The 19,151-nt window shown below is 31.0% G+C and overlaps 2 protein-coding genes across 3 annotated transcripts; one reads left to right on the top strand and one right to left on the bottom strand.

Moving 5' to 3' along the window:
* Positions 1-1,079: 1,079 nt before the first annotated feature.
* On the bottom strand, positions 1,080-2,997 carry LOC125860903 (uncharacterized). 2 transcript variants are annotated; one of them, XM_049540949.1, is made up of 6 exons: positions 2,641-2,997; positions 2,307-2,552; positions 2,136-2,217; positions 1,631-1,845; positions 1,366-1,527; positions 1,080-1,103 (listed from the first exon to the last, which is right to left on the bottom strand). In XM_049540949.1, the coding sequence occupies exons 1-5, from the start codon at positions 2,877-2,879 to the stop codon at positions 1,407-1,409; spliced, it is 903 nt and encodes a 300-aa protein (XP_049396906.1). In that variant the 5' UTR covers positions 2,880-2,997; the 3' UTR covers positions 1,080-1,103; positions 1,366-1,406. The 2 variants fall into 2 exon arrangements, with proteins under 2 accessions (XP_049396906.1, XP_049396905.1); XM_049540948.1 differs by having other exon boundaries at positions 1,085-1,106.
* A 6,136-nt stretch (positions 2,998-9,133) lies between these two features.
* On the top strand, positions 9,134-12,753 carry LOC125857866 (polygalacturonase 1 beta-like protein 3). Its single transcript, XM_049537516.1, has 3 exons — positions 9,134-9,164; positions 10,421-10,542; positions 10,744-12,753. Exons 1-3 carry the CDS (start codon positions 9,134-9,136, stop codon positions 12,577-12,579), a joined length of 1,989 nt encoding a protein of 662 aa, XP_049393473.1. The 3' UTR covers positions 12,580-12,753.
* Positions 12,754-19,151: the final 6,398 nt, after the last annotated feature.

A 19,151-nucleotide genomic window follows, 5' to 3' on the forward strand; every position in this document is an offset into this window, starting at 1 on the left:
TCTAATTGAGTGTACTATTTAACCTTTTTATAACTTTTTTTAAAAAAATCAATTAATTATTCGGATAGGGTGTGTTGTATTAGCAAAAGGAGTAGAGGGGGGCTAGACCTGACCTCAATACAACACTGATCCGTCACAAAAAATTAGAAGGCTTACAAAATCTACTAGAGAGCCTTCTGGAAATTTACGAAAAAGAAAACAACTAGCTTACAAAGAAATTTGCTCTATCATATTTTATAGCATAAATGACAGCAAATAATATTACAGCAATTTTAAAAATTATATATATATTCACACTAATTTTACTATAATATAAATACAATTTAGCATATGTGCTACTATATTTTATGCACATCAATTATTACAGAGTGTATATACTTAACGATACACACTTCACTAACACACAAAAACTTAAATTAAATTGACCTCTAGAGAACTCTTTAACTTCAACCGTAGGTGTTTTAATAGTACAACTAGTTGGTCCATGGCTGAGGTGAAGTACAAATGTAGCAGTTTTTGGTTGAAGTCGTTAGTTTCTTGACAGACTTTAACAGAGGGATGTAAGTCACAACTTTTGAGGATAGTTTAGGGATGTTTTTTGTTCATTATGAGGATGTAGTTTAAGTTTGAGGATAGTTTAGGGATATAGTTTAAGTTTGAGGTATAGTATAAATGAGGGATGTTTTTAGCCATTTACTCGCAATAAGACATTCAAATGGATACACTAACACTATGGTCACTTGTTCCAATCAGTGGCGAATTTAGAGACAAAAAAAAGGGCAATCGCACCCGTGCTCTCTTCGTAAAATTAGATATTTTATATGTATATTTTTTAAGATTTTGTATAGTATTATATTCTTGCACCCGTACTACAAAAAGTCTAAACAGTCCACATGGTTAAATGTTGAGCTTTTGACCTTGAGGATTAAGGATCAATTCTCACTTCAATACATTTCACTTGGTGCACCCATGTTTGAAAAATCCTAAATTCGCCTCTGGTTCCAACAGAAAATGTTATGATCCCATGAAGCTTTTAAGCTTGGTGAAAAAAAAACTATACAGTTGCCTGAGCCCATCTTCACCAACAATGATAAGAAACGATCCTGCTGAAATTCAAATATTAAGCATTTGTGATTGAAAATGATGATAATTTATATACAAGCAAATCAACGACTCACATTTCCTTGAAGCACTGATCGATGTTTTAGTGGAAAATTCTACTATAACAACAACTCTATTAGGAACTTTTCAACTGAAGCTTCAGTTAGAGTTCAGAGAATGAAAACGAATGCCCAGATCAATGATAGACATAAAACATGATGCTGAATCCAACAGTATATAGCTGATAAAGTTGACGTATCTCACCTGCATTCTTGGTGGTGAAATCCAAGCTTAGGATTATCATGTCATGTACAGCTAGGGGGGTTTAAGCATTTATAAACTGTGGATGCAGGTTGCTTATAGGTAGGTATGCTGCTAGCGTCAACAAATCTAACTTCACCTGGCCCAAAAGAAAGATCCCTGTGCCTGCAAAATATAAGACCTACATGGTCAACAAATAATTGTAAACCATTTACATGTTGGAGTGACCTAAACTGCAAGCAAAAGTATAGCTGTCAAGGTCACTTGCCTTCGAAGATCAAGCCCTGTTAAACCAGCTTGCAGAATTGTCAAGTTATCAGAATCTGGTGAGACTATGATGACTGTGTCCTCAGAGTATTGAGTTTCAAGAATCGACATAACTTGTGTTACACGAACAAAGACATCCAAAACACTCTCATTAGGTGTTCCATCATCAGTAGGAGGTGGTTTTATGTTCGGAGAAAGGCTATCTGATTCATACACCTGCAGCATTATATCAGGAACTTAAAGTGTTTCAATGATTTTCGAATAATTTAGCACACAAGAGTATAGTTCTCCGAGGCAAAGAGAAATGACTCATTGGAAATACTAGACAATAGGTCCCAAATATTTGAAAAACTCCACATATGATTAATTATCATTAGGATTGGAAGTTTATTTCTGCAGATAATTAATCCTTTCCCACCACATAGGACTCAGAATACATTGTTTATCTTGTTAATTTAACACACAAATTCGACAGTAATGTGACTGAGTACAAAGTAGCATCTTACTTCAGATAAAGCATCCAAACTTTTTCCTTCATATGCCCCCAATCCACGAGCATCGAGAAAGCTATATTCAGGGACTATATGGCTGCAATCAGACTAGCCAAGTAGTTACCATATGCAAAAAGCACTGAATATCAAGAAAACAAACCAAAGTTAGTGTCCCAATTATAATACCTTCGATTAACACCATTAACAGCAGCGATAATCTCAGCAGCCTGATAAGCTCTCTGAGTGATTGAAGGCCAAATCCAACAATTCCCATCACAAGCCCTCATTTCCTTCAAATCAAACGCCGCCCTAACTGTCTGTTTCTTCCCTTTCTCAGACAGCCCATTATCCACCGATGTTTTGGCTACCGGGTTAGTATTAATCAGCCCCAGACTCTCATATTCCGATTCCCCTGCTCTCACCAAAAAGTACCTGCCAATCACCTCAACAAATTCTCATCACAAAAATCACAACTTTCAAGCAGATTAAGAAGATAAAAAGGAAATCATTCAAGAATTACCTGTTAGTGAGGCGAAAAGGGGGCATTTGAAAAAGCCCACGAGCATGGGACACTGGTAATGGAAAGGGGCTAAATGGGTCACTAGCCAAAAATGGAGTTATTAGGATGGAAATTGAGGTGATAAGGTGACGGCGGGTGGTGGGTTTGAAGTGGAATTGGGAATTACAGGGGATTAATGGTGGCTCAGAGGAATTCCATGGCGGAAGAATAGTGTTTGAGGCAAAAAAAGTTTTAGACATTGTTAGTTTATTTGCTGGAAATTTAACTGATTTCTGATTTCATAACACAAGTTGGGAAGGAACAAATGTGTATGTAAATGAGAAAGATCAAATTTTTATGATGCTAACACCCACACAACAAAAATATCTCTACTATACTATTCAAATTCCTCCATCTGTTTATCTGTTTTCTTCTTTTGGCCCCACTTTCTTATATTAGTAATTTAATGCTTCCTTCCTCTCATTTTATATAAGTTAATTTGACTTGATACAAAATTTAATAATTGTAATTAAAATAAGTGATAAATAATTGTATCGCAATAAATTATTTTATTAAAGATAAAATATGTATTTTTTAAAGTTAAATTGTTACTTAATATAAAAATGTGTTTTTCTTTTTGAGACAGATTAAAAAGGAAAGTAAGTCATATAATCGAGACAAATGGAGTATATAGTACTCGCTCCGTTCCTTTTTATATGTCATCCCTTTTTATAAATAGTTGGACCACAATACTTGTCACTTTATAAAATTTATGCATAAATTACCATATTTTGCCTATTATACCCTTGATAGAATAGTTAATTAATCTTGTCATTGATTAATAAAGTTGATTTAAGAAAACATTAAATAAGGGTAGAAGAGTAAAGTTACATCATTTCTTAATGCAAGTGCAAAGTAAAAATAATGTGACATATAAAAAGGAATGGAGGAAGTATTTACCAAAATATCCCGAGAAAGATGATTTTCCGATATAAACAGAATGGATCTCCGTGATAAAAGAGGTAAGAAAAGAGTTTGCAAAACCGAAAATGATTTAGGCCATTATTTAGATTTTGTTCATATTCTTAAAAGTTGCGCAAATATAGACTTAAAAGACTTAACAAAATATTATATTATCGTCCAAATGTCTACTAAATTTTAGACTGCTGTCTAACTTTTTTTTCATAAATTTTTCGATTTGCACTAAAAGGTCCATAATTTTTATTTTTTTAAAAAAGGAAAATTAGCAAATAAGTCAAAAAGTCTAACTTAATTAGTAAAAACCTCCATATTTTATAAATATTAGTAAAAATGTCAAAATGTCATTATTTTGGAAAAGCTTATGTATTCTAATTTACTTCCTATTTTATCTCACCTTAATTACACATTTCCCAATTAATCCTCTATCATATGTTTAAAATAAAGGGAATATTTTCTCTCTCTCATATTTTCATCTTCTTCTTTTTTTCTTTTCTTTTTTTTGCAATATATTTACATCTTCCAGTTCTTCTCTATTTCAAAATCTGCCTCTCTCTTCCCTTTTTTTTTTCTTCAGAAATTGAAAATATATTTATAAGGATATTCACACAATCCCTTTTATTGAGGTATGCATCTTTATTCATTTTTTAAGATTTTTTTATGATTTTATTTTTGTTTAAAATTGTTGTTTGTAGTTGAAATCACGTTTAGGATTTGATAAACTCTAAATCACGTCCAATAGTAGAATCTAAGAGAATTACTAGAGGTATCCAACTTAATCAACAATTTTCTATTTTTCAATATCACAATTTTCTACTTAGAACACAAATGACGACAATTTTGTATTTTAATTTGCTTGTTTTGTATTTCAATATCACTTTATCTACAAACAAGTTCTACTTTTTTTTAATTTTGTATTCACCATAATGGTATACCAACAAAGTCACATTTGTATTTCAATTGAAATGAGTATTTATTGTGCTCATTTTGTATTTTAATCTCATTTTTCAATGACAACATATTTCTTTTTATTATGTTTTCATCATAATTGTATACCAACAACTTTTATATTTTATGTGCTCACTTTACCATTCAAATTAAAATTGAATATCATATTGTGGTGCGTATTTTACTGTGATCATTTTGTATTTAACTCTCACATTGTATTCAGAAAAGTTTGTATTTTTTTTTTTGTGTTCATCATAATGACATACCAACAAAGTCAATTTTGTATTTCAATTGATGTGAGTATTTATTGTGCTCATTTTGTATTTCAATCTCAATTTCAATGACAACAAGTCTGTATTTCTTTTTATTATGTTTTCATCATAATTGTATATCAACAACTTTTGTATTTTATGTGCTCACTTTACCATTCAAATTAAAATTGGTATTTTACTTTCATAGTGAAACTAAAAATTATATTCCAGTGATCAAAATTTTATTACATAACTGCCAAATATATTTTCTTTTATTCGTATTACAAAAATATTATTCATTGTATTACAATATAATCTAATCATTACATATGAATACGTTTAAAGAAAGATATAAGATTTTGATAAAAGAATAGCATACATAATAAAAATAATACAATCTGTTGAGGAATTAATGATACAATATTCTAAAAAAAAATACAAATTGACTGTGAAAGAAATATGATACTGTAATCATTAAAAATTTATTAAATATAATTTTATAAAATGATTCGAATTATATTAAATTCATGAATATATTAGTCCAAATAAATACTATGGATTAATATAATTGGGCTAATTATTCAAGTCCAATAAATATGAATTTAATTAAAGTCAAAATTAATTGATTTGGACTACAGATGAGCCTAATTTGCTAAGTCCAATGTCATCTTATCCTAGAGGCCCATTCTTTTGGTGCCACGTGGCAAATGACGTGGCATGCCAAGTCAAACAAATAAGCCAATAGGATCATGACATGTGTCAAAGATGACAAGCCCGCCCCATAAAGCCCATATGACATGTCACTTAAATCTGATTGGTCGAAGGGAATCCTGTTCCAATCACAACTCCTCTATTCTAAAACTATAAATAGGGGTCCTCATAATTCAGAATAGAGGACAGAAAATTCTAAACAAGGAGCTAGAGAAAATCCGTGGTACAAACGCCATAAAATTCTCTATAAAGCTACAAGTTTAAGAATTCAAGCATTTAAGTTCAAGAACGATCAAGATCAAGACTATCAAGTTCAAGAACAAGCTCGAAGCCCTTGAATTCAAGCAAAAGTCAAGATCAAGATAAAGTTCAAAGTTCAAATTCATCAAAGATTCAAGATCAAGCTTTAAAGCCCTTGAATCATATTTGAAAAGGCGAATTCAGAGGAATCATAGAGATTGTAACACTCGCACTTTGAAATAATAAATACGATTGTTGCTATAATTTTCCGTTCTTGATTATTGTTTTCTCGACGCTAATTTTATTGTCTACAGATACATCTATGTTTAAGAAATACAAATCAATTTGGCATACCAACTGGAATGACTACAAACTAAAAAAAATTACAATGTTCTTAATAAAAATATAAATGTTGAGTAAAAGAAAAATGACAAACAAAAATTAATATGAATACAATTTTTGCAACCTTCTTCTCCATTCTCTCATTCTTTGCAATCTTCTTCTCCATTCTCTCATTCTTTGCAACCTCTTCTCCGATTCTCTCTCTTTTTTTCTTCTTCTTCATGAAAGTCGATTTTGGTTCTAAAAGATGATCCGTTGAAGCCATGGTTGGATATAAAAAAAAATGTGATTTAATCAAATTCATTTCAATAGAAATTGAGTATTATCAATGAAAATTTAAAAATCGATACTAGAAATTTGATGAACAAGTGGGATGAGTTCTTTGTGTTTTTTTTTTTTTTAATTTGTATTTAGTTTTGAATTTTTGTAACTGATGAGACTTTTAAGCAATTGTTCCTTTTTAAAAAATTTCTCTCCCCTAAATTTCTCCTTTCTATTATTTAATAATTGTATTCTTTAAATAAAACAAATAATAAAAACTTAAATAAGATACATATTAAACTAAAATTCTGACATTTTTACCAAATATTGAAAGTATTGACAATGAGTCCCATTAAATGTTAAAATATTGATAGTTTGAAAATTTTCCCTTTTAAATATAGTATCTGGGCTTTTAGCTAACTAAGCTAATAGATCTCTATCAATAATGGGCCAAAATATTTATTAAAAAGACCTTCAGACGTCCATTATTTTAGGCCCAAAAGAATCTTCCATATTTTACTCTTTTCTTTCAAGTGTAGTCAAACATGTCATGACTAATCCTAGTCAAAAAGAAAAAAAAAAACAGCAGAAAGAAATACTTTAACCAGATAAAAAAAACAAATACAAGCAGTAAGATATTCTGTATGCTTGTGTGTATTTAAATTTTGTGATTTGTCCCCACCCACGATTAATATGAGCTTGAATTTTTCTTTGTAACTCCCCAAACTTATTCATAGTATATATAATTGTATATTTTTTATGTGTAATAATGTAAATGAAAAGAAAAAGTTGTCATTAACTGACAAGCTTTGCGGATAATCAAGACGATTAACCAATTATTAAGAAGTCGTCGCTCGTGGATCCATGAATTAAGAAATACCATTCGGCCATCAGCTTTACCATATAAGTTATTTTCAGGGGTGGATCTATGACTTTTGGTGGATTTTCAAAATCAGTAATTTTTTCTCAGATTTAATATTTGTATTAAGAAATTTATTAAGTAAATGTTTTCCTTATTCATTTTAGTTGTTTATTATAGACTTTGCAAGCATTTTAAGAAATAATGATCAATATGAGTATTGTATCACAATAATCATATTGATTGAGAAATAAGTTATTACTATTGAGAGTAAGGAAAAAAAGAAATAAATATCTCTTTTTTTATAAGTTAAAAGTGAAAAAGCAAATGTAAAATTCTATTTTTTAAAATTTAACAAGTAAAAGTGAATGAAGAAAATATATATATAAGAAATACTATGTGTTTTTTTCGATCCAGTTGAAGATATATAACTCATTTAAGTTTTGTTCCCTTGCTAGATGAAGGTTTCAAATCTCCTTGAATGCTTATAACATTTTTATTTACAAAAATTTAAATCTCCAATAATTCATGAAATTTTAAATTTTAAATCCGTTTAGAGTGTACACTATATTCAATACTCCTATATTTAAACACAAACTCGGTAGAATATTTAGGATAAAAAACAAAATTAAATAATTTTTCTTTTACTTTGACTTGACGACAAAATAATTAGTCCATGATTGCTCTTAAAGAACGATCCCTGAATAAAGAATTCATATTTACTGGCACTGTTCTTATAGGGAAATTAAACCCAAAAAATAAAATAAAAAGAAGATAGTGCTCCACTATAGTGGATAGTTAGATGAAATAGGGTAGTAGTAGTAGTAGATGCATCAAACGACGATACAACAAAGATTCCCAGTTTCATTGTGGTGTCACTGACACCCATTATATGACAACAAAATAAAAGATTCCACAATTGGTCAAAAACGAAGCACGTCTGAGATTGTTCCTTGTACTCTGGTTAAGTCATATTGATATTATATTAAATTATATTATCCGTATGTTTTTCTTCTAACATCCAAGTGAGTAGTTTTATTTTGAGCAACTTTCATATATAATAAATACAAAAATTATATTTGTATATTATAGCTATAGTTTGCATAATTGCGCTCCATAGCAAACATAAATATGTACATTTCGCTATACATATACAAAAGAAATTAAAGTAGTTGTATATAATTTGTTTCTGTTTCGGTATACATATGCAAAAGATCAATTGTATAATTTGTGTTTGTATAAAGCGAGAAAGAGAGAAAGGCAATAGAGAACTGGGCAGAGAAATATTTGTATTGTATAATAATAAGTGTATAGGACGAAGATATATGTATTTGCATGTGTATATACAATATTCTCTCGCTTTATACAAACAGAAACGCAATTTATACATTTCTGTTTGTATAAGTGAGAGAGGCGAGGGAGAGAGTGGCGAGCAAGATTTGGGAGAGGGGAACGAAAATATATGTATATATACAATTTTCTCTCGCTTTATACAAACGCAAACACATTTTATACATTTGCGTTTGTTTAAAAAGCGAGAGAGGCGAGGGAGAGAACGAGAGTGGCGAGAGAGATTCACCGGGAGAGAGGCGAAATAGCAGTTTGCTATGAGGTACAATTAAATCAAACTATGTTTATAGCATTTAATTTGAATTAATAGTTTGCTATTATATATATACAATTTTCCCTTTATGTTTTAGATCATTAATTCTATCTTTTATGTAGTTAAGACTGTTGTAAACTTTGGACATGTTCAAGTTTTGTGCAGGTTACATATGGTTTATGAACATACATTCTCACCTAATTAAATTAAATAAAATAGCTATAGTAAATTTATATAATTTGATATAAACATGGTAGAGTTAAACATTTAGCTAGGTAAGGCAAGTTGAAAGAGTAGAGCATCTCTTTGTTAAAAGCCTAGATGTTGGCGTCCTATCGGAATCTGGTCAGTGGTGAGTTAGTAGTAGTACTGCACTGCTGTGCCTGCGCTTTGTCTTGTTTTCTGTGCACGACACTAATGCTTTGATAACGTGGTCCACCAATATTATCTTCAACTTGTCAACTTGCTAAGTTTTGCTAAATTTTTAATGCAAATATATCGAAAGCATGCTGTGGACAACCTTCAATATTTAGCCTCTCTCAGGTCCACAATTGTATGCTGTGGACAACCTTCAATATTTAGCCTCTCTCAGGTCCACAATTGTTTAAGTACCAGATAGATAGAGCAGATCATGTTGGAGTATAATATGCTTTTATCATATCAACACACTTTATTTCTTCTTTTCCAAGATGCTATATATTCTTTAGTTTGTATTTGGATAGATGTTCTCGAACAGAGTAGTAAATATAGATTCGCGATCTAACTTCCTTTAAGGTACTATTCAAAATATATGACTTGCATGAGAATAATCTAGGCGAATTGTGTGATCCAATTCTTATCTGTATTTATACTAAAAAAAACATTCAAAATATCTACATATAAATATAATGAATAAGATTACACTTATTATGGATCCTCGATTTGTTTATATATTCCTATCATTATATAAAAATTGTTAAACGTTACTTTAAGAAGATTATCGGTACTTAAAAAGAACTTTAAAGATTTGCTTAGGAATAGTACTCAAGGTCCTTCTAAGTTCCTTTAAAGATTTGCTAGGATTATGAACAAAAAGAGTGCTGCTTTAATTTTTTTAAAAGTTCCATATCTCATAATTTGTCTGTATCTATGATTTAGTTTTAGCCAAATTATGAAAGAAGATCCTTGTACAAAAAGTAAAGCAACTTCCCTTTTGTTCATAATTTGGCTCCATGTGGTTATACTGGGGAGCCTTGACGGAATAATTAAAATTATTGTCATGTGATCATGAAGTTAGAGGTTCGAGTTGTCGCAACACAATAAACCTATGTGATCTGACCTCCATAATTTTATTTTTCTTTTTTTCCATGTGGTTTAATTTACTGAAATCCCTAGCTAGTTAGATCTGAGTCAGAAGTGGAGTATTATTTTCTTTTGTTAAAAGAATATGGACAATGAGAATCTCTGCCTCTTTGTTAGTAAATATGTTATTCAAATTAATATTATACGCCGAAAGTAAGAAAATAAAAGTAAAAAATGAACATTGGTTGAGAAAAATATTGTCAGTAAAATAGGCAAGTACAGAAAAACGCCTCATATCTTCTATTTATGTCGTTATCTTCCTTTAAGTTTATGACTCAAAACATAGAAGAGGGCCAATAGCCAAACAGGTGAAAATGGGCACAAGAAATGTCAAGCTCAACATTTTTCTCCTCTTCATCTTCTTCTTCTTCTTGTCTTCTTCCTACACTGTAAGTATAACTAACTACCTTATACTTGCATTTTAAAAAAAATTATTATTCTCACTCGAAACGTTAAGTATTATTGATAAGTTGGTATTTTAGTGAACTTATGCTACTTTTTAACGATAATTTCATGTCGCTAGCTGAATAGATGGTTGTAAACTTTTCTAATTTGTCTCTTGTTATTACATTTGAATTTTATTTTTGTAGGTTTATTCATTGGCGCAAACAAATGCACAAATTAGAAAGAATTCATTAATACCTAAAGAAAATCCATTTACAGTAAAAGCTTCACTTGTTCGATATTGGAACAAACAAATTTCCAATAAACTCCCTAAACCGGATTTCCTTTTTTCAAAAGCCTCACCGCTCTCCGCCGCGGACGCCGCCTTCTTCACAAATCTCGCAACCCAAAAGTCACTCTCCGGCCACATTTCCACCTTCTGCTCCTCAGCGAAATTGTTCTGTTTTTCTGAATCCAACCCATACCTTGACAATACCCCTAGTAAGGATGCAGATTTTGCCGTCTACAACAACAAGAAATTCGCAACCTATGGATCTGGACGGCTCGGCGGAGGAGACGGTTTCAAAAATTATTCCGACGGTATAAACTTCGCTACCGGAGAATTCACTAAATACAGCCGGAGCTCCACTGGCCATCATGAGGAATTCACGAGTTACGCCGCGGATGGAAATGTAGCTACTGGAAATTTTACATCCTACGCCGCGGGAGCTACCGGCGGCGGAGGAACTTTCCAGAGCTACATGCCACGTGTCAATGTACCGGATCTTCGATTCGCTTCTTACGATTCCGATGGTAATAATCATAAACTTTCGTTTAATAGCTACGTAAGTGATACGAATTCCGGAAGGGAATTTTTTATAAGTTATGCGAAAAACGGAAATGGTGTTCCAGCTGAATTTACTACTTATGGTGATACATCAAATGTTATTGGATCATCGTTCAATGGCTATGGCGAATCGGGTAATGCTGCAAACGATTCGTTTAAGGCTTACTCATCAAATTCTAACAACCCGAATAATAATTTCAAGAATTATGGTTCGGGCGGCAATAGTGGGATTGATAGTTTCGAAAGTTATAGGGATGCAGCAAATGCAGGTAGTGACACATTTACGTCTTATGCAAGGGGTTCGAATACAGGCAAGGTGAATTTTTTGAATTACGGAAAATCATTTAACGAAGGAAAGGATATTTTCAAAGGATATGGTAGTCAAGGAGCTAAATTTCCTTCCGTTGGGTTTAAGGTTTATGGCGTAAACAATTCATTCAAAGAGTACTCTCCAAAGGGTGTCAATTTTGCTGGTTACACAAAAAAAACCGGTTCATTGAAGACCAGTGGCAAAACTGTGAATAAATGGGTAGAAGAGGGTAAATTTTTTCGAGAATCCATGTTGAAAGAAGGGACCGTGATGAAAATGCCTGACATTCGTGACAAAATGCCCGGAAGGTCATTTTTGCCCCGGACAATTTCGTCTAAATTACCGTTTTCTACCAAGGAGTTGACCGAGGTCAAGTCGATTTTCCACGCACAGGAGAACTCCACCATGGAGCATGTGATCGGGAACACGCTCGCAGAGTGCGAGCGTGCTCCTAGCCCAGGCGAGACAAAGCGATGTGTGGCGTCCATTGAGGACATGATCGACTTTGCGGTCTCGGTTTTAAGCCACAATGTGGTGGTGAGGACAACCGATAACGTAGCCGGATCAACGGGAGAAGTCATGATCGGAAAGGTCAAGGGAATCAACGGCGGAAGAGTGACGAAATCAGTGTCATGCCATCAAAGTCTGTACCCTTACCTACTGTATTACTGCCACTCAGTTCCAAAAGTGAGGGTCTACCAAGCAGACATTCTTAACGTGGACACAAAGGCTAAGATAAATCATGGTGTTGCCATTTGTCATGTCGACACGTCATCATGGAGTCCAGGTCACGGTGCTTTCATGGCATTAGGGTCGGGTCCGGGTCTTATTGAAGTTTGCCATTGGATATTTGAGAATGATATGACTTGGGCCATGGCTGACTAGGCAATTGATTGCAATGACGTGGCTATTTACTAATCCAGTATTTATTTTATTGTAATTTTAGTTTATATGTTGCCACAACTCTAAAATATATTTTGTTGTCCCCACTATTTGTCGACAAGGTTTCGTATTGAAGGCATTTAATGATTGGATTTTCTCGTATTATATAATGAGTGAATATTACACTCTTTGCTACTTTAATATGACACTGTTTGATTCGACATAAAAAAAGAAAGACTAGTATTAAACTTGTGATATTTAACTTGCCACAACATTATTATACCTATAAAAATTTATCAAAAAGGATCTAGAACTTATAAAAAGTTTTATGAGTTAGCAATAATTTCAAATGAAAAATATGAGAAGTTCTTTATATGTGCTCACGGAGAATCGAATCTCCATACAAAAGGCCAGCTAAACTTAAATGAGTTCCTTTACTAATGTTGAACCTGCTCTCAATACCCTAGATCCGCCCCTGATATTAACCCCCCAAAAATGCATTCGGGAAGGAGAGCGGAGGTCTTAAATCAATGCAATTATTGCAATACCATAGCTTGCAAGTTGGAACAAACTAAAAGGGAAAAAAAAAAGTAACCCATGAAATGAAACATGAGTAGTATGTATTTTTGAGAAAGTAACAAAGGCAGCTGTGCACAGTAGTTTTTGTCTATGTTCATTATTTTGGAGTATAGTATGTTTAATGTTCTTTTTAGGTAAAAGATGATGGCTTTGATGATGGAATATATACGCACGCCTTAGGGGAATTGCTGTTTGTAGCAGTAAAAAGGGAAAGCATGCAAACAACTTTGAGTAGACTCAAAGGAATATAATGCATCATAATGTGACGTGTACAAATAAACAGAACCACAGCATGGATTGTTTTTTTTTTCGTCAAACAAGTACGTACACTAATAATATGCATGATGAAACATAACTTCGACACTCATTGTCATTGATACTATAACTAGTAAAAAATCATGGATCATGTATGAATACTAGTGGAAGAATTTTCTTATATATGACACTGTTTTGCCTCTAACTATGAAATATAGTGATAGTTTATGTACATGTACTTATGATTTATGAAATGTAAAAATAGTTTGTTTCAAAATGTAGCAGAATACATTGTATCCACGCACAAGTGTAACACACTGTGTTCCCACGCAAGCAAAAGAAATTGTATCCATGACATTCACTATTAAAATATTATTATTTTCTTATTGAAATTTCCCATCTTGTATTTTTCCTGAGTTTTAAGATATACTTAAAATAACATTCTAGCTTGATTCAAATCCAGGTCTCACTAGTGGATTATCTAGCTTGTACCAACAACACAATAACACTCCTATGTTTTTCATGGGTGCATGTTAGTATGTCATAATTTTTGTTAGTTTCTCAAAATAAATAAATATATATATATATATATATATACATGATTTTTTTGAAGTTACCGTATGCACGTGCACCCTACCTACAAGGTGGGTCCGCCTTTGCTTCTATCATCGTCATAAACTACTTCACGCCCCTCAAAAAAATCACTTGTATTATGTCACTATATTTTTTGGAGATATATTACTATTTCGGACATAAAATAAGGTGTATTAGAAGGTAACATTAAAGCTGGCAATGGAGGACATTTTCAGAAGCAGCAACAAGAACAAAAAAAAAAGGAAGAAATAGATTAGGGGAAGAAGGAACTCATTTAGGAAACCCTACTGAAGGGTCTTGTTTTTACTTACCTGGTCCGGTCACTTTTGGGCCAACCAGGACGCTCTTTTCTATTTGGAAACTAGCCCATGTTTAAGTATCAATAAAATGGACGACATGTCCAAATTTATTTTTTTTTTAAAAATATTAGTATTTACTAGTACACCCAAACTCTCATTATGTATCACACTATTTTTAAAATATTGGCCTTTCGAGTAAATATAGTATCTATATTCATTATGTGGCGTAATATTTCGGGTAAAATACATAAATTTCACTAGTTTAACTCCTAATTACTAAGATTATCGATAGTTTCAACTATTACTTCCTTTATTATATTTTGTGCTTAGGATACACGAGTCTGAATCCGCGAGATACATGTATCAACTGAATTTTAAAATCAAGATACATATTTTATTTGTTTGAATTAATTGGTTGTAACTGATTTCGTTAATTAGAGGAGTAATTAAGGATTTTCAAAACTCATGGACAATTAATTCTGCAAATTTAAATTAATCAAATCCCTTAATATAAGGTGGAAATCTAGAAGTGTATCTATGTTTAATTAATTTCTTTTTTATTATTCATTGAAATAGTAAATTCGTTAATATTATTAATAACAAAAACATGTATATCTTGATCATGTAGTTTGAAATTAGAATCCATTGATTTGATATATCTATTATCAATATATGATGTATCCAACAAACTAAATACTTAGATACACGAGTATCATACAAATACATTCATATGTATCGTAGAAGCATCTAGTATTAATTCCATGTATCTATTATCATATATGATGTATCCAACAAACTAAATACTTAGATACATGAGTATCATACAAGTACATTCATATGTATCGTAGAAGCATCTAGTATTAATTCCATGTATCTATTATCAATATATGATGTATCCAACAAACTAAATACTTAGATACATGAGTATCATACAACTACATTCATATATATATGTATCATAGAAGTATCTAATATTAATTTCATTATTTGTTATATGTATCTAATATTGTCCTCGTTATACAAACACTATCGAAGAAAATTCAACCAAAAGTTGATACGTAACACATTTCATCTGTGGCTGATCTTTTTCCGCCGGGAATGGAGCCGCAGAGGGCCATTTCTGGTTGGTTTTGCTGTTGCCCGTACTAAGAAAATTCAACCAAAAGTTGATAGATAACATATTTCATCATTGACCGATCTTTTTCCGCTGGGAATGGAGCCACAACTGGCCGTTCCTGGTTGGTTTTTCCGTCATCGCGACACTATCATCACCAAGATGTCCCCCGGCTTCATTGAGGAGGATGCAAAGAACTCATGATTTGCGCAGAGGCATAAGAATTGAATGGAGGCTATCTTACCGGAAAACCCTCTTTTTCTTTTGTACTTCTTTTTTATGATTATGAAAGACAAATTTTGTATTGTGTAAAATATCTCTGGAATCGTTGGTAGAAAAATATTTTGAATTGCTAATTGACAATTATTTAAGGAGTTTAAATTTTAAGATAATTATTCAATATCATATTTAAGGAATTTGTGTATCTGATTAAATATTTTAAAATATATGGTATAAATATTAAAAGTGATATTATATGTAATTATTTTAAGCTAGAAGTAAATTAAGTATATATGATAGTGAAGTATGTGCAGTTAGGTAGTTTTCCCTAATATTTCTTAACTAGCAAAGTCTAAATCAAAATAAACAGGCCACATCTCAAGCCCAAATTCATTGAATGATGGATTCGTTGTTTTGGGCCTTACTCCATTTGACTACTTGAGTCTCTCAATAATAAACGGATGAAATAACAAACTATTAATTCAAATTAAATGTTATTGTCATAGTTTATTTTATTTGTAATTCACAGCAAACATTCTATTTTTTCTCCATCTGATTCGGTATACAATTAGTCATTTTCGGTATACAATTACCCATTCAGTATACAAACTCATTCGGTATACAAATGTATAAAATGCGTTTGTGTTTGTATAAAGCGAGAGAAAAGTGTATATACAAATACAAATACATATATTTTCGTCTTATACACTTATAATTATACAAATACAGATCTTTCCTTGCCCAATTTTCTTTTGTCTTTCTCTTTTTCTCGCTTTATACAAATTACAATGTATAATTTGTGTTGTATAAAGTGAGAGAGAGATTTGCATGTGGATTGCACATATACACTTATACAAAGAACATGTACATATACAAATTACAGCAAATGTTTTATATATAAATTATACAATTGTAGAAATGAATTTATACAAAACTAAACAATTTGTATATAAATTGGATGTATCTAGCAAATATACAAATCAAAAGCTCCATAGCAAACATAAAATTTGCTATGAAGCGCAATTATGTAAACTAACTATAACATATAAATATGATTTTTATGTTTGCTTTATGTGAAAATTGGTTATAATAAACCCAATCCTTTTTTGTTGAAGAAGTATCTTTGAAGTACAAATAGAACTTTATTCTTTTTTGTCTACCTAGCTAGACCCCTTAATTACAAGTACAAATGTCAGTGAGAATGCGTGGATGCCGTCATTGGAAATTTGGAATGAAATAACAATCTTCCTTGTCAAGAATATTGACTTATAATAATATCTATATAGTCTGGTAAATGCATGTATCTGTTGTCAATAATACAACTTATATTTTTTGTGTTGCACATTTTAGTTGTTAGAAAGTACTTTATGATCTTTTCAATCGGATGATGAAATAACATATATCAGGAGAGACGGAATCAAAATTTCAACTTTATGAATTTCAAATTTTAGAATAAGAACGACTTCAAATGTTAACAACTAAGGTCTCATTTTGAATTAATACAAATACATTTCTATTTAAGCAAATAAATTCGATTGAAAGCATACATAGTTGAAATTCCAACCTCCGACTAGAGGTGTGCACTATTTGGATTACACCGAAAAACCAAATCAAATCAAACCGAATTCTAATTTGGATTGGTTTTTTGGATTTTTGGTTTGGTTTTGAATTCATAATTTATTTTGTTTGGTTTTGAATTCATAATTTATTTTGTTTGGTTTTTTGGTTTGGTTTCGGATTTAGAAAAATGAAAATCGAAAAACCGAAAAAACCGAATTATATATTTTATATATATATATATATATATATATATATATATATATATTTAGAATTAAGTTGGAGTTAACCACTTTTATCCCTTTTTAGTTATTTTCATTATGATTTAGTTTATTTTTTATGTTTGGACATCTATAATTGATATACTTTTATTATGTTTTACGTTTTACTTATGATTTATATTAAAAAGTATATTTAAGAAATTCAATATATATATATATATATATATTATTTTATTTTTTCAAATTGCAAATATAACTTTGTTATGTTTCTAATTATTGACATAACCGATTAACCAAACCGAAAAAATCCAAACCAAACTAAATTTATTTTGGTTCGGATTGAATTACACTTCTTCAAAACAAAAAACCGAAAACCCAAACCGAAAAACCGAATATACACCCCAACCTCCGACCCATATATAGCATATGGCTCCCTTGCTAGGAACTAATAGACATGTGGTGGGTCGTTGCATGACATGGTCAATATCTCTAATTCTCTATTTGTTCTTTATTGTCTTACAAAAAAATGGAAGAAAATTGGGTGTATTATTGTGTGTATTCGAAGCATATAGTACAATGTACAATTGAGGCTATTTAAAAAGACGGCAAGGCTAAAGTTGTGCGATGTATCATATTGCGTCATTATATTTAGTACAATGTATCATATTGCATCGTTATATAATGCGACACATTTATAATTTGAATGATAAATTTATAAAAAAAAAAGTAGGATATAGGTAGAATTACTATAAAAATGTAGGATAAAAGATGAAATATGATTATTAATTAATAAATAAAGATAAAATGAGAAGAAAATATTAAGATAACGAAGCGATCACATGGGTCTTTTCGTTGTTACCGGATTTAAACGATACAGTACAATAAAATTAACTAAGTAACAATCAAAACATTAATTGTGTTTAAACTAGCAATAGAATACAATTCAACGGGTAACAACCATCCAAATAAGGTGTTAAAAGATAGAGAATTTACTTGAACTTTCAAGTTTCAATTAGGTGAATTGTTATTTTAAGGGTATATTATAGGTTTGTGTATAGCTAATTATATACACGACATATAAATGACGTATAGTATATTAGTGTGACACTAAATATATACACTACATAATACCTCTCTATCTCAATTTATGTAACATTTTTTTTGGAGAGTTAAATAATTTAAATTTGATTGAAAATTTGGGATTTTTAAATTTTTGAAATTAAATTTATATTTTTATAAACTACGTAAAATGAACTATAAGTCACAAATAATTAACAATTTAAAATATTTAAAAGACATTATTGCTCGGTCATCACTACACCTCAAATTGCTGCAACTAATACTATCGAAAGTCAAGTACATATGCATCTCATCACGAGTGATGTATTATGTATAGTGACATAATAAAATACATGTAATGAAACTTATGGAAGTGAAGTACATATGCATGTTTCTGCTGTTGTCATTTAAAATTAATTAAATATAAATTTATAAAATAATTTGGATTATGTATTAGTTCAAATAAATATTATGAATTAATATAAACGTGTTAAATATTTAAGTCTAATAATTATAGATTAAATTAACGTCCAAATAAATTAATTTGGGCTATGATAGATGAGCCCAGTTTGCTAAGTTCAATGTCATCTCATCCTAGAAAACCCATTTTTAGTATCACGTTGCAAATGGCGTGGCATGTCAAGTCAAACAAGAAGTCAATAGGATCATGTCATGTGT

The sequence above is a fragment of the Solanum stenotomum genome, chromosome 3 (assembly GCF_019186545.1).
Source record: "Solanum stenotomum isolate F172 chromosome 3, ASM1918654v1, whole genome shotgun sequence".
NCBI lineage: Eukaryota > Viridiplantae > Streptophyta > Magnoliopsida > Solanales > Solanaceae > Solanum > Solanum stenotomum.

Excerpts from the sequence above, each read along its gene's own strand:
- LOC125857866 (XM_049537516.1), top strand. The coding sequence starts at position 9,134 with ATGTTGGCGTCCTATCGGAATCTGGTCAGTG. Across the intron at positions 9,165-10,420 it reads CTATCGGAATCTGGTCAGTG|TTTATGACTCAAAACATAGA; the intron begins GTGAGTTAGTAG and ends TCTTCCTTTAAG. Across the intron at positions 10,543-10,743 it reads TCTTGTCTTCTTCCTACACT|GTTTATTCATTGGCGCAAAC; the intron begins GTAAGTATAACT and ends TTATTTTTGTAG.
- LOC125860903 (XM_049540949.1), bottom strand. The coding sequence starts at position 2,879 with ATGTCTAAAACTTTTTTTGCCTCAAACACTATTCTTCCGCCATGGAAT. Across the intron at positions 2,218-2,306 it reads GTTAATGGTGTTAATCGAAG|CCATATAGTCCCTGAATATA; the intron begins GTATTATAATTG and ends GTCTGATTGCAG. Across the intron at positions 1,846-2,135 it reads GTTTGGATGCTTTATCTGAA|GTGTATGAATCAGATAGCCT; the intron begins GTAAGATGCTAC and ends ATAATGCTGCAG.